We start from the raw sequence: 24,046 nt of genomic DNA on the forward strand, positions 1-24,046 counted from the left end.
CTCAGCATGGAAACTGTATACCGGGGACGGCGGAGCAACAAGTGGGGAAGAACCTGGATCTTGAGGCTCATGGAGCCACCCTGGCAGCCCTGCATGATAGAGGGTAAAGAAATTTCCACTTTGTGTAAGCTACTGCTGCCTTGAGAGCTGAACCTAATTGTGACCTAGAATTTGCCACCGAAAGTCAAGACAGACACCGGAGCTGTGCATGGTCATGCTGCTGACCACATGGAAGGAGGAGCGGGTGGAGAGCACTTTCTTCCAAGACTTAATATTTACTTAAAAAAAAAAAAGCAAACGAAACACGGAAACACTTCCAGAAATCAAGACAATTATTAGAATAAAAGTGTCAACACACAATAGTGTTGCATAGCTCGAATGTTTTTATATTGATCGAATTGTTTTCAGTAGTCGCTAACAGAATGAAAAACACTCCAAACATACAGAAAAAATATTGCTGATCAATGAAGACACTTTTCAAAACTACATGAACACAAATCCTTTTGTTGCTGCAAACAGAACGTGAGTTATAAAGATGGCAGACAGTCCAGCCAGGAGTAGCCCACACGTGTGGTTTCTCAGGCTGAAGTCCAAGTTTCTGTCCTCTTTACTGAATCTGTTTTCAGCTTAGGATGGCAAGGATGGCAAGAACCAGAGGTGAAAATCCTTGTCTTTGTATTCAACAGTGTCAAGGTCTGAGGGACAATCTCTTGGGGACAAGTCCCAGAAACATGATACTCTCTCTCGGGTAGCTGTACACCTTTGATTTAGGATTAATTTCAAATCTCTGGAACAGACTCCTAGAATGGTAAACACTGAAAGAACCAAAGAACTCACCTAGTCCAGCCCAACCTTCCCTTTTTATGTGTAAGAAAACTGAGGGCTGAGGCCAACACATCGTGCCTAAGTTTAGGTCTAAGCCCCAAACCTGCCTCTTAGGACCTTTCCCCATTGCTGTTGCCTCTTTGTTGCCTCTGGAGGATGAAGAGGTCTGTTACTTGCGCTCACATGATAACTTCTGAGCAACAGGAAAATGTTAAGTAGCAACATAGCAGCAATAGCATCTACACTAATCTGAAAGCATATTTAAGTATAAGTTACCGTGGTAGGAATTGGAGACCAGCACAAGTTTGCGATCCATACTCCCCCAACCCACTCCCCTTCCACCCGCAACCAAATGGAGTTGAACATTTTTTTCTGGAAAGTCAAAAACACCAAGTGCAGGACCTGCAGGGTGACATCAGGAGAGAATCGCTCATCTTGATTAAGTCTGTATATTGACGCATCTAATTAGATCTTCTGGAGAGCGCCAGAAAGCAGGACGCAAATGCTTCTCCATTCACACCCAGCCAAATTTCCCAGGCGAAATATTTATCCTGAATATGATGCTCTTCCCTTAGAACTACAGAAAGGCTTTTTAAGTATAATTGCTTAAGTGTGTAAGACGCTGAAGGAGAAATCTTGACTACAGAATTGGCAGTATCTACATACAGTATTTACTTGCATATTTTGCCCATTCTCTTGTCTTGTTCATCCCCAGTATTTCGTGGATTTTGTTCCTGGTAATATCTGCTGGGTCTGAACGAATAGCCTGCACAGAGGCAGAAAAAGGCTAGTTGCCATCTTTGGTAAGCCTCTTAGAAATGCATGGCAATAAAGGCAGCCTTTCTGCAACCATATTAGACAATTAAAAACAACAACAACAATCAAACCCAAATCTGCAAACACATTTAGATTTCTCCCTCAAGCTTTCTGCAGACAAGGCAATGATACATTTTTATTAAATGACATTGTTTGCTAAACATCCTGATGGTATGTCAATGTACATCAGTTTTCCCACGCTCCTCTTTGTTTGGCTTTGCTGATAGAATTTTTCTGAGTCTAGAACTGAACAGAGGTACCTGGGAAGATATTCCTTTGTGCTTCTGTTCTCCCTAGAAGAAAAGCAACTTTCTCTTAGAAAAACCCGTATGATTCTGTTTCATGGTGTTTGGGCTGATCACTGGTAAGTTAAATTTTTCAAGTAATTCATCCATAGCTGTGTCAGATTCCAGCTGATGAAAATTCACATTGATAGCCGGATTTTAGTCAATCTTCATATTCAACTTAAAGTCCTCGGTATTATTTCTCCGATTTCACAGATGAGGAAATAAGAGATAGTGGTCTTAAGTGACTGGGCCTAGAGCTAGTTATTGATGAGTGGGACCAGGAGCCAAACTTCCTACCGCTTAGCTCTCCTCTCCTGCTTCTTTCTGCTAGCCTGGCCCTATGTGGACAAGTTGGGACTCAGGTGGTTACCTGTTTCCCAGTATGGGGTTACAGCAACATATACACCTCCCTCCCAGCCGTCATTTGGTAGGTAGTAAAATATTGGTGGGGAAAAGATGGGAAGTACGCAAGGAAATATGCGAGGTCTGGAGATAAAGAACCTTTAGAAACCTACCCGCCACTGTATAGGTCAGGGGTGGCCAAACTTTTTTCAACGTTTTTCACCAAGGGCCATACGTGGTAAAATACACAAACAGCCGGGCCACTCACTCGAGGTGAAGTACGTATTGCCTTACCTGGTTTATTTAAGTAAACTAAACATATTTTTGGAATTTGCTGCGGGCCAATTAACAGTGGATCAGGGGCCGCAGTCGGCCCGCGGGACGCACTTTGGACACCCCTGACCTAGGTCTTTATCCCTCTGACAACCACGAACCTACTGAATTGGTCCAGAGTTTGCTAAACATTAAGATGGCTTTACCTCTGTGCACTGTCATATAACAGCCTCCTTTTTCTATAAATCCTGTTAAGCCACTGGCTTAGCTTCCTCCTCGGGATACATAAAAACTGCTATTTAAACATACCACATTAAAATGTTTATGTACTTTATTTTCCTTAAATAATAATTTGCTACAATCTTGTCACAATTTTTTTTAAAATGGAACACAGTATTAACAAAGGCAGAATTCTTTAGGACAATCAAAATCATGGTGTACTTAGAATAAATTAACATCAAATTGTGTTTATTCTCAGATAGTCTGATCCTCTCCTTTGAAATGAAACGGAGACCATTGTAACTGAGGGTGAATGCACACAGTTGTTCTTCTATACAGAGACTCATTCTTTATATAAACTCCACTGTCATGTGAATCGTTAGGAATCCTGAGAAACATTCACCCACGGGCACACGCACACATCTACACACAGCCACAGACAACCCTATAGAAGCTGGGTTTCCCATGGTTCAACAACCAGAAGACATTTCCTCAGAAGGGCCAAAGATTTTGAATATTTAGATGATATCCCATCTCCCCTCAGGAAAATCGTAATGTTTCAAGTGTAGTAGCTTGAAGTAGCAGCAATCCACGTAGAAGATTCAGTAGTCGGCGCTTCCAGTCTTGGGTGCTGCGTGTGCAGTGAGAGGTGAGCAGCACCTGCTCCTACAACTAATGCACAGACAACAAACAAGACCATACCCCAAGTCCGCGTTCTCAGAGTCTCGACTGAAAATTCACCTGAACCTGATCCGGTTCAGGCACTGCGTGTGAACCTGAAGAGGGTCACTGATGCAGGCAGATAGCAGGAAATTTTGGATGCGATTCTCAGAAACGCGAGTATCAGAAGTGGCAGGGAGATGGGACAAAGGGAGGGAGTGCAGCAAAGGTACTACTCATCCTTCCGCTTTAGAACCCACTCCCCCGCTGTTCGGTACATTCATCGGGGTTTCCTCCACATGGGGGGGGGTGTGAACGCAAACTGTTCCCGCGTGGCCTACAAGCACAGAAAGCTCGGCCCTTTGAGTCCTATATACATACAAAATATCCAAGCAACTCAAAATTGCCACACCATCTTGTTTGTGGGAAGTCAACAGCGCTGCGGGAGCCCCCTTCTTAATTGCCCAAGGATGGTTTACAGGATCATAGCGACGTCTAGGGAGGACAGGCCCCCAACTGAGATCCCCTTCTGCTTAGTTCTCCCAAGAGGAATAATGGGCCTAAATCACGCTAGGCCTGCATGCATATCTATACAGTTCCTATGTACACGATACCTTTCTTATAGAAATTTAAAGTGCCTGGGTTCAAATGTGCCCATTCCTTTCCCACGCCACAGCCTACAGATTCCTCTTGCTGCTTCCAGAGAGAAGGTCTGTCCTTAAGGAGGATATCCTTGGGAAAGAGGAATGAACGTTTTCACAGTTGTCTTAACTGGGATCCAGCATTTGGACTAAGCCTTCTTCGTAAACACGAAGAATCGCTTCACACACAAACTTGTACTGGCTCTGGAAAAGAAAAGAAAGCCGTCAAATCCAGCAGCAGCTCCATAACCGTTGCATTCCACCACATACGTAGTTCTTCTTTCACATCATTCCTAAATACCCTCTGAGCTTGAGCTCTGGGCCAGGCCAGACCCTGTGCCACATGCCAGAGGAACAGAGTGGAGAAGACACACCTGTGAACCTGTTATTCCTATAAGATGACGGGCTGCTCCCAGAGAGGTATGGACAAAGTGTCATGGAATCCTGGCAAAGGGAGGACCTGGCAGTCTGGGGCAGTCAGGGAAGGGGTGACGGTTGTTACGGGTGACCATTCCAGTGTGAAGGCGCCCACTCTAAGAAGTGCAGTCAGGGCTCACGGGCCTGGCCTAGAACACGTGGGAATGGGAGGAGGGGCCATGCAGGTGGGCCAGGACCAGGTCACACTGGGCCTTGCGTTGGGGGAGGATGTGGGTTTTGTCTTACAAAGAAGAGCCACTGAAAGCTGCTCTGCAGAATGTGGTTCTTTATATTAACAAACACCTAAGAAACTTATGTTTTAGTGATGTGACGGTGAAAAAAAGCATTTATAATGAGCTTCACTAGCAAGGAAAATCTACCAAGATGATGTACTTAACATTTTTTTAACCAGCAATGACGTCTTCCATGGCAGAAAATGGCCTTAATAACCTGATACTTTTCTTTTAACCAGATTTCCTGGGTACAAATGAATACAAAACTACAACAGCTCACAAGTATTACAGAAATCTTATAAACTTTGTCCACGAGCATGTGAGGATAGAACTGGCTACAACATGGAATTCCACCGCTTTCTTTCCAACGCTTCCTTGTCCATCCTGGAGGTTTTTACCTTAGAGGCCACTCCTCCAGAAAGCCTTCCTTGACTTTCTAAAGTTGGCTTTGATTCTCTCCCACTGAGTTCTTAGACTTCCGTTGGACTTTTCCAATGTTGCTGAGACTTATAATTGATTAGCCCCGTCCTCCTATCACCTACAAGCTCGGGTCTCTCCTGTTTGTGCAATTATCCACTGAATAAATGAGTATGGGATGGCCCCCGTTTTGCAGACGGGGTAACTGAGGCTGGGAGAGAGGTTAAGAGATTATCCAAAGGTGGCCCAGTAGTTGGGGGAGCGTGAATCATGCTCTTTGCTCACCAGCACACAGCCTTTCTTGGAGTTCTGTGGGAAAACCACAAGATTTTCTCTGGAGGACACTTGTAGTGCCAAGTACCCAGGTGTGACATATGTAGGAGAAGAGCCCACAGGAAGAGTGAGCAGGGCCACATGACACATTTGTGAGCCAAAAGGCTCACTTCGGCACAGGCGAGTGGTGGGAGACCCTCAGGAGACCTTACTTACTTCTCATGGACAAATGATGGGCCAGTGGTTGACAATGCAGAATGCAACCAGGGCTGCTCCCTGGCCAAGTGGCTGGCAGGAAACCAACCATGGAGGTAGTGGAAGTGGAGGCAGCGAAAGGCAGAGGCCAGATGCAGTGGGCTTTGAAGTTGTTCAGCCCCGATAAGCTCTGTGACCATGAGCAATGACTCAGTCCCCTCAAGCCTTGGTCACTTGATCTGCAAAGCCCTTTGCGCAGGCCTGGCCCAAGGCAAGTGCTCAGGAAGCATCGGCCACTGCTACTATTTTTATTATTGGATTTCCACTCACTGATGTTTGCACCATCATGGCGCGCTGGTCTCGCATTTTCCGGACGATATCCAGTGGGTAAACGGGCAGGTTTCTCTCAATTAGGCACATGGCTGTTTCCATGGTGACCAAGACACCTGTTCGACCTATTCCAGCGCTGGGGGGAAGAGGAGCAGAGACTTGGGATTTGCTCAGCCAGCATTTCTGCCCAGCCCAGCTCAACTCCTCACTAGTTCCCACGTTTACTCGGATGGAGCTTTCCCCTGCTTTACCTTTAAGAATACAAAACACACACTCAGGGTGAGGTCTCAAACTGGCTGAGGGAGCCTCTCCTCATAGAGTCTGAGGCGAAGGGCTTAAAACCAATGGAAAGAAACCCACCTTTAAGTGCAAACTCCACCCGCCATCTTATTCGCATCCATCGTGAAGGTCAATTGACTCAGAAAAGGTGGAAGACGAGGGAGGGGCTTTCTTTATCAGCTTTGTGCTACCATCACAGGTTTATGCTTTCATAAAGTTCCAAGTGTTTTGACATAGTAAATAGACCTTTGTAAAAGCATGTATCGTCTGCTGGGATTTAGGTGGGTTTGATGTCTGCTAACTTTCTCCAGGCCTTTCCCAAGGAGTACAAGTATTTAAAAAACGAAAAAACCAACAAGCCATGGCTTACAGTACCTGCAGTGAACTAAGACGGGTTCAGCATCCACTCTCAGGGACTTCACACAGTTTACAAATTCCAGAAAGTCTGAGGAGTCATCGGGCACGCCGTGGTCAGGCCATGCAACGTACTGGAGATGTGTCACAGTGTGCTTTTCTCTGGTCTGTGGAAGACGCAGACTGGTCTTGGTCAGTCAATCCAGACGAGGGTGGGTGGGGGTAGGAACCACTGGCACCGTCCTGGCCTCCAGCCAGCTGCTGCCTCCTGACGCTCTTTTGTTCCCTGTGCACAGCCCCACAGTGGCCGCTGCCAACTCCCGCTCCCCCTCCTCACATATTCTCCCAAACACCTACTCTCTAGGGCTCAGCTAAGGCTCCCAGCCAAGGGGCTGCTTCTCCACATTCTGCCACTGTTGAGCTCTTCCTGTTGACTTCTATAGTACTTGCCATTAGGGCCACACACGTGAGCTTTTTTATAATTGGCAACATATACATAACATGAAGTTTATCATTTTAACCATCACTAAAATGTACATTTCAGTGGTTTTACATACATTTACAATGTTGTACAACCATCACCACTACTCATTCATCAAACATCAACTCTTCATTCTCTCCTCCCCCCAAATCCTGGCAACCACCATTCTCCTTTCCGTCTCTATGAATCTGATTGATCCAGGTACATCATACAAGTAGAATCATACAGTATTTGTCCTTTATTAGTGTCTGGCTTCTTTCCCTTAGCATAATGTTCTCAAGCTTCATCCACGTTGTAGCATGTGTCAGAATTTCCTTTCTTTTTGAGGATGGATAATACTGGATCGTATGAACATACCACATTTTGTTTGGTATGCTCCATTCATCCAGCGAGGGATATGGGCTATTTCCACCTGCTGGCTATTCTGAACACGGGTGCTGGCTCCTTTACGGATATGCTTGCCAGGTGAAAACGTAGAGCAGAACTAGAAGACCAGCCCCACCCAGGACTCCAGTGGATGCTGACCGGCCTGTAAACAGTGCCCTCCCCAAACCACTCACCGTGGGGCACTGCTCTCACCTCGGTGTTCGTGACCAGCATTTCTCGGAGCACATAAGGGATGGTGCAGTCCTCTGACTGACAGCGGATGTGAAAGCCGCCGTGTTCCACGACGTCGGGGGGATCGGGCCAGTACTGGTGACATTTGGTCTGGAAGGGAACACAGGGTGTGAACTGACCTCCGCTGCAGGGTGGCGTACACGAGCAGTTACCTGCACAGATGGGTCAGGCATCGCCCAGAGCCCTCTCATTCACACCAGGTGCTCCTGCTGGGAGAAAACTCAGGCGCCACCGCCCTGCTCTGTCTGTTCTGAGGGGCAGAGGGACAGCCCTTCCTCTTGTGGAGAGTAGGATGCGGGTCGACCTGCCAGTGGCCAGGCCACAGCTTGCAAAGCAGCCTGCGGCTGGAGGCTGGAGGCCGAGGAGAGAGACTTATCTTCTTCCTCACCAGGGTCCAATTGTTGGAAGAACAGGCGAGGCCTCAGAAATGGGGACCTGACTTAGGAGCGACCACCTCCGGTCCTCAGTCAAGCCCACTCCAGTTCCTGAGGCCCCTTCTTTGCTCTCAACACCCCCTTTCTACCTTACCCCCCTCCCTGTCCACCGCACCCTCTTCAGGTAGAGGCCTCAAGGGACAGTGGTTAAGAGCACACATTTGGGAGTCAGATAGACCTCTGCTGGAGTTAGCCATATGACTTTGAACCTGCTACTTAACCTCCCCGATTTTCACGTTCTTTACCCAAAAGATGAGGACAACACCTGCATCACGATGGTGACAGAGGCTGGAGATAACAGGGTGCAGTGCCAGGCTCAATGTATGGGGTCAGGTCAATGGTTATTGACCGATTATTATTGCTGTTGCTATGAATCTCCCATCAACTTACAAATGATCAGAGATTCCACCAACATGCAGATGAAATAAATCCCTAACCTGAGATGAACACCCCTTTGCATTTGAGAAGCATCTTCTAGGCTCTCAAATGCCTTCGTATATGACTCGTATGGAGCTGATACTCCCCAGACAGCAGACAAGGAAACCGGGCTCAGCGGGATTAAGGTTCTAGGGCTACTGTGGCTTTCCCGAAGCCTGGCTGATCCCATGCCCCCCTAACCCCGCTCTGTTTTCTACTCCCCCTTCCAAACCCCGAAGGTTGTTCCATAGCCATCTTACTCCCACCTCTGGCTTTGAAGCAAAATTCAGGGCCTAGCAAGCCATCCCATCCTAGTTCTGTCAGTCAAATTCTCACGCATTCAAAATTTTTTTTCTCCTAGCCTACAGGCACACATCAAATGTCACAGTTTGAAATTAATAATTTGAACTTAATAATTTGAAATGTAAACAAGCTGCTAGGAAGTTGGAGCTAAGAATTTACTTCTAAACCTTAAGCCCGGGCATATTTGTTAGTAGCCATTTCCCAACTTTGCTTGGAACTGAAGGGGCTACTGTCTGTAGAACCCAAGACATAGTCGAAAGCCACTGGCCATCTATGCAGGGGGTGTAGAGCTCTGCTGCAGGCTCCCAAGGGTCCTGTCCACAGGATGACTAACGGGAAGATATCCTCTGAAGTGATCAGCCCATGCAAGGCAGAGCCACAAATACCTCTATTTCCAGATACGCCCAGGGAAGTGACCAGAACTGGGGTCTCTCTTTATCCCTTGGTCAAATTTAATCTTAGGTCTATTTGGATCTCAAAGCACTGGGGGTGTAGTGGAAAGAGTAAGAAGTTAGTGGAAATCCTGAGTTTTAATCCCGGTGAATAAATTTCACTAACCCGCTGTGTGATCCTGGCCCAGTTACTTAACTTCTCTGAGCCTCAGTTTTCACGTTAAGGCTGCTGCTGTGGGGAGAGTTGATGCTCAAACCTATTATCTTTTGAAGAGTATATGCTAAGCACTGAATGGTGCTTTTTATGGACAGTATATTATCTTGGCCTTGAAACAACCCTATGAGGTAGGCAATACTGTTGGCTCTATTTTGCATATGAGTAAACTGAGGCTCAGAGTGGGAGTCAACTTGTGTCAGATCATACATATAGGAAGTGGGGCATACATAGATATAAAAAATAATTCCCCCCCTCCCCAAAAGAAATACTAGTGAGAGAGAAGGACTGTTTCAACTGAAAAATATCTCCAGTGCTCTATTTTCTTATAAGGAAACCATGAACCTGAAGGGTGAACACCATGCAAGACACTTGGGGTAAGAAGGACAAAAGGGAGACAGCAAAGCGATCCTACAGAGGGAGCATCTCGCAGACCACGGGGCAAATCAAGGCTTTGGAGAGGCTACCTGCACTGGCAGACGTGAGGGCAGCACAAAGAGGGGAGGGGGGACTCTGGCCAGCCACACGCTGGTGGGGAGTCGCCCTCTACTAAATGCACAATATGGAAGAAAACAAACGGGACATGCAGGAAATGTTCTCTCTCAGAAAAAGTAGGGGCAAGGCTGCTCGCCTGGAGGGACTGAGTCCTGACACCAGGGAGAGGCGAGGAGTAGCGGGACCTCAGGATGAAGGGCTCCAATGACCTGAACGTTAGTAACACGAGAGGAAGGAACCATGTAGGTTGGATTTTAAAAGACCAGGTTTCTAACAATCGATAAACAAGAGAGGTGAGTTCCCAGGACCAGTGACTGTGAAGGGAATGCAATGACTCATGAGAGATGGGAATCACGCATGCAGGAACCCGATGGAACCAGCCGGAATGGATTCAGTTAGGAAGAAAGAGCTGGGAGACAAAGAAACCCCCCAGGTCACGTGGAGACCAGAGGAGCTCAGGTTCAGAGCGGCCACCAACAAAAGAGAGGAGGGGGACGTAATAAGGACAGAGCAGGAGGGGCAGGGCCCGCAAGAGTAGCCAGAGGAAGTGGGGCCTATTAAATGGAAGAAAGGGCCTTTTCTGCTGAGCTGGAACAAGCAGAATGAGGGAAAGAAGGGAGTGCTATCCAGGGCAGATCATGTGTCACTAACCATGCCTGTTGGAGCTCTCTTTTTCTCAGCGGAGAAGAATGACCTTAAGCCGGAAAGGGTAGGCCAACTTTAAAGGGGAAAGAGAAGTCCAACCCTCTCCAAATTAAGCCCCTCTTAGCTCTTTTTGCGATGTTTTGCTGCAACACAAGCAGAAGTTGATAGAGGGTGCAATTTCGCCTACATTATACTACCACTGTGAACCTGGCCCCACACTGCTCTGCCCAGGACCAGCACTTGTACTAGGTTGGGTGAGGCCAGAGTCAATGCAGGGGTCCTAGGGCAGGCGAGGTGAGGAAAGGGGAACTGCCTTCTGGCTCGTTATGATGGATCCAAGCCAGGAGTGGGAGGGGGTGCCTGATCATTCTTCAGCTTGGAGAAGGCCAGGGAGTGGGCAGGAGGAGTGCTGAGCTTCCCATCATTGGAGGTGTCCATCAACAGCTCCTTACAGGAGATTTGTGGGTCATAGAAGGGTAGGACTAGGTGACATTTAAGACCCTTTCCAGCTCTGAGATTCATGTTCCACAGAACACAGTGTGACATGCACACATTTGAATTGGAAATCAAGCCACTTACCCGCCCTCGCTCTGTGAGAGTCGTCAACATGACGATGAGTGATAACTTCTGATCCCAGACAATTTGCCAAAACTGTGCACAGGTATGTGGCAGGGGACCCTGAGCGGCAATGTATTTGTTCACGAGGTTAGCAGCAGGAATTTCCATCTGGGAAGAGATTGTTAAGGCATTAGAATCTGTTACTGCCACAGATGGACAGGGAACTGGATCTTTAACTCTTCTAGTTGGTAACTGACATCACACCAGAATATCTCAATAAGAAAAGTGAAAAAAAAAATGCTAGTTTTAAAAATCCTTGAAAGACATTTGACAACAGTGCGAGCATTAGATATTTAAGATAACTCTGGTGATATGTGGTAGGTGATCATCAGAAACGTACCTACAAGACGGCAGAAGAGTATAAATCACCGTCATTGCTGTATCCTAAATATAATCAATACAGGTTATCAGCATTTTCAGCAACGGGGACCAATCGTCATGCCCAGATCTTTCCCTATGCAGGGTTTTCTATCAATAGCTTTTTATTTGACTTTGAAGCATACACCGTCCAGGCTTTTACCACCAACTACTGTTGCACACTGCTTTCTGCACGGCTGTCAGTGCTTATGTCAATCTTTTCTCCTCCAGACTTTATAGAGGTATAATTGACAAATAAAAAACATATTTAAGATGCACACCATGATGGTTTGATGTACATATACACTGTGAAATGATTACCACAAGTTGACGAACACAACCATCACGTCACAGCTATTGTTTGAGTTAATGTTAAATGGTAAAATGTTTTCAAGTGTCTTCAGTGTCCCTCTCCCATCCTGCTCTGCTTTTACTTCCGTCCTTCTGAACTGAGTCCTTTCTATGAAAGAACACTCAGAACCTGCTGAGCTTTGCAGTGGCCCCGTGATTCCCTCATTCTTAGGTGGGGAAGGTAAACGGAGGTGCCTAATTCACGGTTTGGCTGGTGCTTGTGTTAATGGCTTCCTCAATCCTCCCCAGCCCTGAAATAACTCAAAGATATTGGACCGCATGGTCTTACTGCCCCCATTGTTTCTGACACTGTTTTCAAGACACCCGGAATGCTCAATGAATCAATGAATCCCACAGATGTTTTGGAATAAGTGGAATCACTGATCAGGCCCATTTTTATTAGGGAAGCTCTTGATATTTTGCTGTTGAGAACTTACCTAGAGAAATCATCTGTTCATTTGGATCATGGGTTCGCAAACTGTGGCCTGAAGGCCAAACCTGGCTGCTGTTTTACAAGCTAAGAGTGGTTTTTGGTATTTTTACATGGTTGCATTTTAAATGGCTGTGTAGTTACCTCAGTAATATCCTCAATTTTGCCTCTTAGCTTGCAAAGATCAAAATACTTACTATCACGCCCTCTACAGAAAAAGCGTTGCCAACCCTTGGTTATAGATGAAGAAACTGAGGTTCACAGAGGCCTAGTTAAGTTACCCAAGATTCATTTTAAGAGTGAAATGAATGCTTTCCCCACTAACATGTGAAATCTTTTACCTTTTCTTTTTAGATGCACAGAGGTGGTTTTATTTTTCTTACTTTTAGATGGGATATATAGTAACAACATGGAGGGAAAACACAGACAGTTACAAACAAAGCAATGACAAAAAAACAAACCAAAACACCTAAATGTCAGCAGCGGAAGGTGGGAGGGAATGGAGTCAGAGACACGGAATCTGAATTCTGGTCTCAACTTCTGTTAGCTCCGTGACTTTTCAAAAATTATTTATTTTCTCTGAACCTTAGTTTTATCCTATGTAAAATGAGACTATTCTGCCTTCCCTCAACGGCTATCGCGCTGAAATCAGGGAGTGAACAGGAAAGCACTTCGTCAACTACAAAGCATACACTACCGTTATCATGCTTGATACAACAATTCACGTGTGCTTTCTTACTACCTAGATTCCTAACTTACTTACGTTCACGTAACTCGCATTAATATAATCTTCATTTCCCTGCAGTAATACCCGGGTGGTGTCATCTGTGGGGGAGAAAAAAAAATGCACCGATGATTCCGAGCGTTATTTTTATCATACCAAGTAAATGGGAGTTCAGTCCCTAGCCCCATCTGCAGCTCTCGCCTCATTAGCATAAACACTATTCCCCAACTGTTCCCAGTCTGAAATGGCTGCAATAAAGACGGTGGTGTTTACAGACACACTGAAAATCGTTCCAGTATACCAGACAATCTGTTTTAAAAAGGGAAACATTATCTCAGTGTGCCCGGGGGGAGGGAGGGGAGCGCAGGAAGGAGGCATTCACCAGATACTCACAAGGCAGCACATCTTTATATCGGTTTTTGTCCAAATTTTGAGGCAACTTTGCAAACGTGATGGCCAAACCTGGCTTCTTTCTGTACAGTTGCTACATGACAAAGAGAGAAGTGCAAAAGCATTGCAAAAGACAGCCATGAAGGGAGTAGGAAAAGGTACAGTAAAACTTACCACTCATGGCACCAAAATCTTAACATTTAAAAGTGATTATATTATATATGAAAAGATAAAAAATCTTCCCAATAAGAAATTCTACAATCCTACGAGAAACTAAGTACTTCAATAACTTTTTTAGCACAAGGATCTTGGGAATAAAAAGTCATAAGGAAGGGGTCTGAGTCACACATAATGGATCATGCTAAGTAAAACCTCATTTTCAAGACAATTATTTGACAAATGCTAAAAAAAAGTAAAGAAAAAAAGTTCATTCTCAAAATTGAATGGAAATCATTTATATTAGTCTAAACACATTTCCCTCCAATTCAGTGGAGTGAACCATACTTTTTGCTTAAAAACAAGAGCAATTTCATTCATTACTTCAGAAGCATATTTCCACAGTAAAAAATTTATTCCAATACACAGTAAACTTCATTTAAAGAGGTATTCCCCAGTACATGCAATCCCGAGCAAAAAATTCAATTAAAGCAGCCTTTGAATATCTACAAGCACATATTAGATACTTTTGCACAGTAAATGATGTGATTTTGACAACAGCTCTGAGAGGTATTAATAGTATCCTTATTTTGCAAGCCAGGAGGCAGAGATTAAACGCTTAGCTCAAGATCACAAACTACAGGCTGAACTCAGATATGACTCTAAGGCTTGAGTTTTCTTCTTTCTTTGAAACCACTTTACTAAGGTATGATTGACATGTAAAAAGTGGTCCGTATTTACTGTACAAAACTCAGTGAGTTTAGTGATAAGTACATACCAATGAAACCACCACCAAGGCCATAGACAAATCCATCGCCTGCCAAAGTTTCCTCCTGCCCCCTTGAGTTTTCTTTCCTACACAACTGTTCACTACACACTTTGAACTAGAAAGTGAAACACTATTCACCAGTGGTTTTTATTAACTTCATGGGAATTTAAAAACAATATAATTTTTCCATGTTGGAAGTGATCTATTTTTTTTTTTTGGCAGAAAATTTGGGAAATTCTCACTAATATAAAGAAAGAAAATTACCTGTAATTTCACAACACAGACGTCCCTTTTCATATAATTTCTCCAGCTTATTGTTTTCCGTATATACAAGCATACATAAGCATATATGCATACACATAATGTGTAGACATTTTAAAAATAAAATAAAAAAGGAGACTGAACTGTTACCACCTTCCCTACTATGTTCTATGGAACCTGTATTGAAAGATGCTAATAGGAACTCCTGAGAAAAAGTTTCAAGGTCAAAGAAATTTGGGTAATACAAGCCATCCGATGTTCTATCAATGACCAAGAAGACTAGTCCTGCAGTGCACAAACTTATTTCTGATTAACTACGCATTTCTCAAGCTAATTTGGCCATGGAGAATCTCACATCTCACAAGAAGTGTTCTGACCACCCTAATATTGAAGCCTGTTTTTTCCTACTTATCATATGCTGTCTAGTTTCCTGTGTTATTAAATATTCTAAGCATTCTCTATATGCATGCTTTTTACCGACTCAATAATCTCTAGTTTCTCATAATTTAACTTTTACATTTTGATTAGGCTGTTTTCCATTTTTTTACTCTTATAAATAAATTCCCAGGAACAGAACTACTGCATCAAAGCATATTTTTAAGGACTTTGCAAATTGCCCTACAAGGATATTATGAGAATGGTTAGTTCACCAAATTGTGGCCAACATCATCAACTAAAATGTGTTTGCAATTTGAATAGGGAGGCTTAACGTTATTTTTCCCCTCAAATTTTTGAAAATTTCATTTCTTGTTTTATAAAGTGGCCTCTGTTGGTTTTTCTTATTAGTTTTTTTTTTAATTAAACAAACAAATTGCACAGAAATCACCAGGAGAGAATTAGCAAAGAGATTTTTGGTAACGATGACTGTGTCATGTCTTACACATTTACCGAATGTTTAGTATTTCAATCTCTCTCCATAAAAAGCTCACCTACTGGTCTTTATAATTTCAATTTATAATCAAGCAGCCACTGGACTTCTTAAATATCTGCAAGATTTGATGGACTCTGAGCTCATTCTAGAAATAAATTCATGACTTATAGGGAGGTTTTGGTTTGATTCTGAAAGGAGAACATCTGAGTCAATCAAGTTCCCCGAAACGACATTTTGGTTCTAACTAATGGCACAAAGGTAAAATCTATTTAGGCAAATATAATCATAAAAGCTAACCTGGAAGTAAAAAGAAGTTTTTTTCAAGTAACAAAAATGTAAATGTAACCAACTTGAGACAGTCTAGTAGAAAAGCATAGATCTAGCAAAACGCTTTAACTACAGTGAGTATGTAAGTGTATCTCAGCAGTAAGAATCTATTGATAGTATTGTAGAATACCAAAAATAAAAAAGTACTATAGCAGTGTTTAAAATGTTTTTTACATGTGTCCACCGTGGGCTTCATCTGACAGAAATGCGTAAAGATAAACATAGAAAAGAAATTTATCCGCAGGGGGTTACTATGGAACAACCGTATCTAAATTAGTGTCGATGTCACTGACTCTGGCCTCCAAAGACAGAAAACTGAACGGTGGGAGCTTTCCCAGTGTATTATGGGGAAGATGGTGAGATCTCATGGCTTTTCCAGTTTAAACATCTCTTCTTTGAAAAACATCATCTGAGAAAGAGGGCATCAGGATATGACTATGATCTCAGATGTCTGGCCTAAAGATGTGAAATTTAGTCACATCCCTCAGATGAAGGCAGCAGACAACCAACTGGTTCCAGCCAGTAGGAGAGAGCCCTCCATCAACTGTATGACCAGATGAAGGGGGAATTCTCACTGGAATTGTTGAAGGCTGAGAACCCCAGGAGGAGGAAGTGAAAGGGAAAAGATGGGGAAGGGAGGGTGGGGAGGGGTAGTTGAAGGGACAATGAGTAAGGAGAGAGCAGACAGTAGAAATAGACGCCCTTTCAGACCCTCAGCAATGACCCAGAGTCTACTGCAGGGCAATCACTTTCAAAACAGCTGTTTACTGTCTGCTTCCTGTATCAAGCTTTAAACTGTAGTCTTCACAAAAGAGGTATTGTTTTGAATAACTCCATAAACCTCAGGGGCCAGCACTGTGCCTGGCGCATAGTAGGTGCCTAATAAAAATTTGTAGTGTGAAGGAATAATGAAATCTGCTGCTTTGAACAAACGCTGCAAACCAATTGAGTAAAGCATGACCAGAGACGGCATGGAGCCGTATGTACGAGTAATTAAGTGAAGAGTTAGTTTTTCATGAAGGTCCCAAGAGGCTGTTTTCCTAGTACCACTCGGTAGACATTATCATTCACTACTCATGGGTGGTTTGTCCACACTGGGGACTTCGTCTGTCCCTTGAAACTGACCCCACCAGAGGTCAGGGACACTGTCTAGAGGGGACTTGAAACCCCTCCCTAGCTCCCCATAAAGGTTTGCTGAAATGAACTGACACTGTTGCTAGTAAGTTTAGGACCTTCCATAGGGTCACTTTAAATACACAGGCCCAGATGCAGACCCCACTGCTGGCATGCCCAAGGATTCTTACAGTCCCTTTCACAGATGAAGAATGACAGCACGTCGGCACGGCACTTGAAATGTCAAGTTTGTTCCCTGTATTCCATACACATTATACGGTATCACACTTTCCTTTCTTAAAAAAAAGAAAAAAACTATTTGGACAATCAATTTTTTAAATGTTTTAAGGTATGGGTTCTCATCTTGAAGGTACAATTGCCTCTACTAATTTCTACATGTGTCAATTTCAACGTCTCATTAAGTCTTCAGCTACCTTTGTCCTTCCAAGTCAACTCTTACAATGATCACAGGAGTCAGTGAGTCACTTGTTTTGTCACTAATGGACGTTTCCTGTAATGGGTGATGTAGGAGAGAGTTAAGGAAAAACAGGTCAGAAGAGAGAAAAAAATGGCTTCTGGTTTGGATAAAGATGGAAGATGCTGAAGTGGGATGGGCAAGGCTACCTGAGACATGACCTTTGGTCGAGTCTAACTCATCAGTCAGGGAGGGAGGGAGACAAGCTCTTCCCTGTTTTCTATGAACTGCGTTCCTTAAGTCTCCAAAGAGGTCTTAACTGAGCAAGGAGGCAGGGAAGCTGCCAATCACCTGGTCACTGGAGAGGATGGGCATGAGGGCTCTTCCCTGGGAAGCTGCTTCTCAAAGGACAAGTGAGTATCGCCACTTAGTTTTTATCCAGGGATGTCTATGCGGAATGCATATCCTTCTCCTTGCTTAAATAGAAAGCACAACTCAGGCAGGACAGGCATGTTCCTCTCAGGAAGGAATGAAGCTGGGGCTGAATGGCTGAGTCCTGGAGATAGTAACAGACTTGGAGCTGTGTGAGCCCCAGATCTCCTTTTCATGAGACAAAGAGGAATGCCCTCCCTTGGCTGAAAGAAGTATGGTTTCCAGGCATTTTGAGGCTGATTACAAATGCTACCACACCACTTACACTGAGTAGCAGCTAGGTCACACAGTGTAGCCGCTGGAAGGAAGGGCTCACAGTGAGGCTGAATTGCACCAGGTAATGGTGAGTGGTGACTAGACTTTTAACATCAATTCTAATCCTTACTCTCTCTGACCAGCTGTGTGGCTTCAGGCAAGTCCCTTAGCCTCCGAGCCTCATTTTCTCCATCTATAAAGGAGTGACCTTGGTAATTCTGGCCGTATCTCTTTTACAGAACTGGTGTGAATGTCAACAGAGACAACATATGGATACACAGTTGGTAGATTCCAAAGTGCTACACAAATGCTAATTATTAAGTGTGATTTCGTTACAGTTGGGACCCAATGCTTTCTGTAATACGTGTAATTGTTTACTGAAAGCCACGATAAGGACAGAGGAATTCCCTTAATGAAAAAATGCTTCAAAGCAAACTACTGAAAACCAGCTCATCATCATGGGAGGGGTTCCATCCTACCCCAGAGCAGGCCCTTTGTGTGGTGGAGTGGGTGGTATGGGTACCTGTTAGGAACCAGCCAACTCTTCCTAGTCCTGTTCAGGGCACAGCCCCCATCGGCCAAGCCACTCACCTGCTGACAGCACTAGAAGAGCATGTGAGGAACCAGAATTGCCAGGACTCTGGAGTCAGACAGCCCCAGGTTCCAAACCCAGTGTGACATGACCAGTTCTTGTATGGAGATTGGACATGTTCTTTAGACTCTTGGAGCCTCTATTTATAAATAATGATAGTTGTTACTTTTTATTGCGCTCTTACTATGTGCCAGACAATGCATTAAGTGTTTATCTCATCTAATCCTTACAGCCACCAATGAGACACCCAACTGACAGATGGGAAGGGGAGGCCACAGAGGTTAAGTGACATGCCTGAGGTCACATAGGAAGTGAGTGGTAGAGCCATGATTTAAAGTCTGTTTGGTCCCATGTGGCTAGATAGCTTCTCAGATCTTTTCTAGCTCTGACGTAGTACCACTCTAATAATAACTAAATGTCACATGAAAATACATTTTGTTGTTTGCAAAGATTATATAGTTAAGAGTAGAAGCTCTTGAGTTAGCCTGCCTGGGCTCCAAGCAGGCTGTGCCATTTACTGAGAGATATCCTCCCCCAGACTCTGATCCTTAATCTATTCTAGTGGGTATCAGGACAGAATCTATCAAGGGCTGCTGTAAGAATTCTATGAGACGGATGCACATAAAGCCTCCGACACATAGTAAGTGCTCATTAAAGCTTTCCCTTTGTATTAGTTTCTGGTTTGATCTGGTTTCTTTAGAATTCCTCTCTAACAGCTGTATAAGACATCTTTCCCCCGTCTATAACAGTGGTTGTTAAATTATGTTCCCATAGTCTAGGGGTCTTTGGGCCAGTGTGGGGAAACTGAGGCAGGGCTCCATGTGACCCACCAGCTGCATCACAGAGCAGCTCTGCTGTTGTCGGTTCTGCATTCTGGAATTCTGCAAATGTTATTGAACAACAGGGTTTTCCTACTCGTTCTAGGAAATATATAGACTAAATGAAGGAAATGTGTATATCACTAAAATTTCACCCTAAAATTTCTACATTCTCCATTTCTTATGCTGTCGCTACCTACAAGCTCTAAAGGTAAGACAGATGGGCGCAGTGGGACAATGGTTCTGGTATGACTGTTACCCTCCCACCCTCTAGCTGGGCTTGTATAGCAAAACCTCCTGGTGATATTAAGCGGAGCAACATCCGGGCCCCATCCCAGTGCAGCTGATTCCGCAGCTGTGGTCTGGGCTCAGTGTCTGGGCTCAGTGTGATGAGCTCTTCAGGTGACATCCATACAGGCGCTCAGGGTGTCACCCTTTGATGAACACTACTCAAAAATGGGATAGATGGCTACTTCTCTCTAAAGTATTTTTAACCTTCTTAATGAAATTCAGTGAACATTATTCAAGGAAAATCTTCCGTGGGTTTCCCATATGGAAAACATAACAGTAAGGCCACCTGAGGGGAGGGGATTTTCTGGAGCACTGGTTAAGAGCAGACTTGGTCTTTTTCCTTATTAAGAGCCCACAGCGCCTCCCTGTGGACAGTCTGATCAAAGATAAACAGTTCTCATTGCGGGTTGAAGAACTCCCATCAGCTGACGGGAGACTCAGGACTCCTTGGCATGCTTCTTCACCCCCAGGTAGACCTGTTTCCCTATGCAACCTGACACCCTATGAGCTTAGTCTGCTCTCATGTCGTGACTGTCCTGGAATACCCTCCCTCCATTCCACACTTAATCCCATCCATCCTCTATTAATACTACATCTCACCCCAGAAGACATTCTGGAACCCTCTCACCTCCAGTTTCTAGAAAACATATATTTTGTGCAATGAAATCTTGCCCTATCTTGGTCTTTAGCTGTTTCTGGGACTCATGATACAGCCCGGTTCCCCCACACAAATATACCAAAATTAGATTGTATACTTCTTGGGGCCAGAAATCCCACTTCTCCATCCTTCATCATTTTCCTGATCCAGTGTTTGGCAGAAGGGCGATACCTAATACAGGCTCACTGAATGAATGAATGAATGAATGAATGAATGAATGAATGAATGAATGACTGCAAGTGTCTTTCCCCTTTCACATCCCCTCCAATAGCAAAAAAAGAATAAAACTGATACATTATCTGGCTTTTAAGTTCTTGTTTCAATTATTTTGGATAGTGTTTTAAAATATTAAGTATTAGTGTTTCAAATGTATATTTCAATTTTGAACTTTTTCTTTTAAAATCTTAAGCCTATCTGGCCTCCTGCCGGCCACTGGAAAAAAAGGGTTTTCTCTCTGTAGATATTCAGTATACTTGTATGTCTATCATTCTACCCAAGTAATTATATTATTCCTATCTGCTTATCCTGATTTCACTTCCACAATATATGAACTTATTTTTTGTCTACATTATCTGCCAAGGCTGTTAAGTTTAAAATTCCCTATTGATTTCTTTTTGTGGATGAGGTCATTATCTTCATCTTTCTTATGGGTTTTCCCTTTTTACAGCTGTTCAATACACATTGCTCTAAAAATGCACTCTATTTACATTCTATTCCTTACACCATTATAAAATAAACCTCTCACTCAAAATTCTTTGTTTCACATTCCTTTTGGCTTAATACTCATACTATTCCCTCTTTCTTTCCTGAATCAATGTACAGTCACATACATTTGACAAACTGCCTAGTTTTGCTTCTTTGACTTTTTCCTTTATATGGATAAACAATGCATTAAGGATGTCTGCTTCTGAATCCTATGTGAGACTCTCTTTCCTAATTTATGAATCCAGACTGTATACAGGCACTAATCATGATCTGTTTTCTTTTATTGGCCTATTTTCTTTGTTCTTCTGTTCTCCCATTTTTTAAAGGTAGAAAAGAAAGCAGAGTTGTTCATGCAATAAGCAATAAGCATGAACTACTCTGCTTTCTTCCACCTTTAAAAAATGTGAATAAACACATTCTATTTTCATTCTGTTAGTGATCAGATGAGTAAAAGTGACTTAAAAACTGAGCCTTCGTTGGTCCTACTTTGTTCTGTAGAAAGTCTTTGCCTGTACTTTTGTCGATAGTCTCAATCCTATGCGTGGCGGTCCCTCCTGGGGAAGGAAGATGGTGTCTGGCTTTGGTTTCTACTCCCATTCACATGGTTCTGGAGGACTTGGGAAGGCAAGCTGCTGTGCCTTTATGAGATGACACTACCTGCTCCAAATTACAGAGTGTGCCGGGCAGGATCGGGGACGGGGCTCCTGCAGTCTCCCTCGGGCGCTCACCCACACGCCTCTCCACTACCTTCCATTGCTGGGCCTCTCATGCTTTTGTGTTGGCAGCTAAATACGCTCACATCCCTCCTCCTCGATTTCTGACACATTTCTCCATGACTACCGTACGGTACTAGAACAAGAGGGTGAGGCAGAGTTCAGTGACGGGCTGTGGTTTCCATCCCCGGCTTTCCAGGCCCGCTCCACGGCTCTGATGCAGAGCCCCTCCTGCGTTCCCATGATGGGCACACGATCCCAGTGTCATGGCTGGCTCGAGGACGCAGGCCGTGGGAGGCGGCCCTGCTGTTCTTACCTCGAACTGGATCAGCACTGTCCCACTTTCGAGGCCCTTCTTTAGCTGTTCCATGGATCCCTCCAGGGTGTCCCCACCCTCTGGACACACAGGGAAAATGGCCTCTGGGAAAAGCTGGTTCAGTTCATCTTCAGATTTGATATCACCCGTTGAATGGACAGCTGTAATGGACAAGAAAGGGTGAGTTTGGCGTGTGTGGCAAAGCTCTGGTGATCCATTTTGTACCCCCAAGTTACACTTATGACACCTGAATGCAGACGGTTTAAAACATCTTATTAAATGATTAAGCACACAGTAATCATTTTCACCAAAGACACTGCTTCTTGTTGACTGATTCAATATGAGTCAATTATACAAAACGACATACTATTCCGGTTAGTTTATGATGGTGTTTAGTACTCCGAGGCTTTTGCCAAAGGTAAGAGAAAGGGAAAGAATGTTTTTAAAGAAAACACATCTTCTCCCTTTGTTCTCTCGGACCTGGTTCTTTTTTTACCCATCCCCCCACCCTTTCCTGGGTTCCTTTTCCCTTGCTCCCTTCTAACAGGCACTTCCCTGGTGTGAGGTCTGGGGCACTCTCCATGACATGACTGTCCCCAGAACTCAGTCAGTCTCTAACTCATGGCCATTTTCAGGTGGGATGTTCCCATGTAAACATCTCTAGGCCTAATATCTCTGTGCTTCAGCCCTTCCTCTTCAGTACGAATCCTCCCTTCATGTCAGACTCCAAATAAATAAATATAACCTAGGACCCCCACGCCCTGCACCTTCACAATACTTCCCCAGCCTCACATGCCTCTTTCCATCTACAGTGACTTCCTTCTCCAGTCTTTCAGATTGGAAACTTTGGGATCATCTCTGAATTTTCCCTTTCTACCCAGAAGGGGATGTCACTCCCTTACTCAAAACCTTTCACTGGCTCCCTACTACCTTCAAGGTAACAGAAAAAGAGAGGAAAGTAACAACTTGTGCATTTCCCCAGAGTTAGACTCAATCCTCACAATGCTGACCCAGCTGCCATTATCCCCATTATACAGATGAGGAAACTGACTCTCAGGACAAAGGAGTTGTCCTGTCAGGGCGGGACACGGGAATTTGGTCCATATCTGTCTGACCCTGAAGACCACATTCTTTTCACTGACTAGAGAAGCTGAGCTCTTTTGCTACTTTCGTGACTTCTGTCGTATCAACTACTCCCTATGCTGTTTACTTATTTTTCTTTCAATCAACTCATATTTTGTACTTAAACATTTATTTAAAAAATAAGCTTATTATCATTACAGTTACAGAAGACCAGTGGCACTGCCCCTCTAGCTCGCATAGTCTAAAAACATCCATTTTCCTCACCTCAGACAGCCCAGACTGCTCTCCCACTGGCCCCCTACGACTGCCAGCGTACCAAAGGGCACACCATGTGGCAGACGGGCCTGTTCCCAATTGCTGGAATCCTTCGTTCTCTATTATCTTGCAGCCTTGCCCACCACACAGCAGCAGGGCAACTTAGCCTCTCTGACTTGGTTTTCCCCATTTCCTCCCTTGGGGATAACAATACTGAGCTTATAAGAGTGTTCTGAGAGCTGACGAGGATAGTCATGTAAAGCAATTAGCACAGAGCAAGGCATTTCACCGGCGCTCCACAGACATCAGCTACAACCACTACTGAATACCTACTGTGCGCCGAGCAGAGTACTGGGGTTTGGTGGGGACAGGGAGGTGGGGGGCTGGGTAGGGACCTGGAGGACCCGTCAGGCCTCACAGAGGAGGGGGGATGAGAGCTGGCACCGGAAGGGAACAGAGAGAAGGCAGGAATGTGGGGGTGTGGGGTCATGCCTACAACTGTGAGGCCAGAGCAGAGATGGAGGGCCAGGGCTCTGAGTCACGCGTTGCGCATAGCTGCGGCCTTTCAGGCTGGGAAGGAGCAGCC

The 24,046-nt window shown here is 44.4% G+C and overlaps 1 protein-coding gene across 8 annotated transcripts in view; it reads right to left on the reverse strand.

The window, feature by feature from the left end:
* Positions 1-367: 367 nt before the first annotated feature.
* PTPN3 (protein tyrosine phosphatase non-receptor type 3) overlaps positions 368-24,046 on the reverse strand; it is a 129,046-nt gene continuing 105,367 nt past the window's right edge. For all 8 annotated transcript variants that reach the window (XM_081065489.1, XM_081065490.1, XM_081065492.1 and 5 more), the window contains 8 exons: positions 22,123-22,283; positions 13,434-13,524; positions 13,080-13,141; positions 11,140-11,286; positions 7,622-7,750; positions 6,583-6,728; positions 5,929-6,064; positions 368-4,267 (listed from right to left, as the gene is read on the reverse strand). In XM_081065489.1, the coding sequence (XP_080921615.1) occupies positions 4,190-4,267; positions 5,929-6,064; positions 6,583-6,728; positions 7,622-7,750; positions 11,140-11,286; positions 13,080-13,141; positions 13,434-13,524; positions 22,123-22,283 (950 nt within the window). In that variant the 3' untranslated portion in view covers positions 368-4,189. The remainder of the gene's footprint in view (positions 4,268-5,928; positions 6,065-6,582; positions 6,729-7,621; positions 7,751-11,139; positions 11,287-13,079; positions 13,142-13,433; positions 13,525-22,122; positions 22,284-24,046) is intronic.

Source organism: Rhinolophus hipposideros (genome assembly GCF_964194185.1).
Source record: "Rhinolophus hipposideros genome assembly, chromosome: 11".
In the NCBI taxonomy this organism is placed as follows: Eukaryota; Metazoa; Chordata; class Mammalia; order Chiroptera; family Rhinolophidae; genus Rhinolophus; species Rhinolophus hipposideros.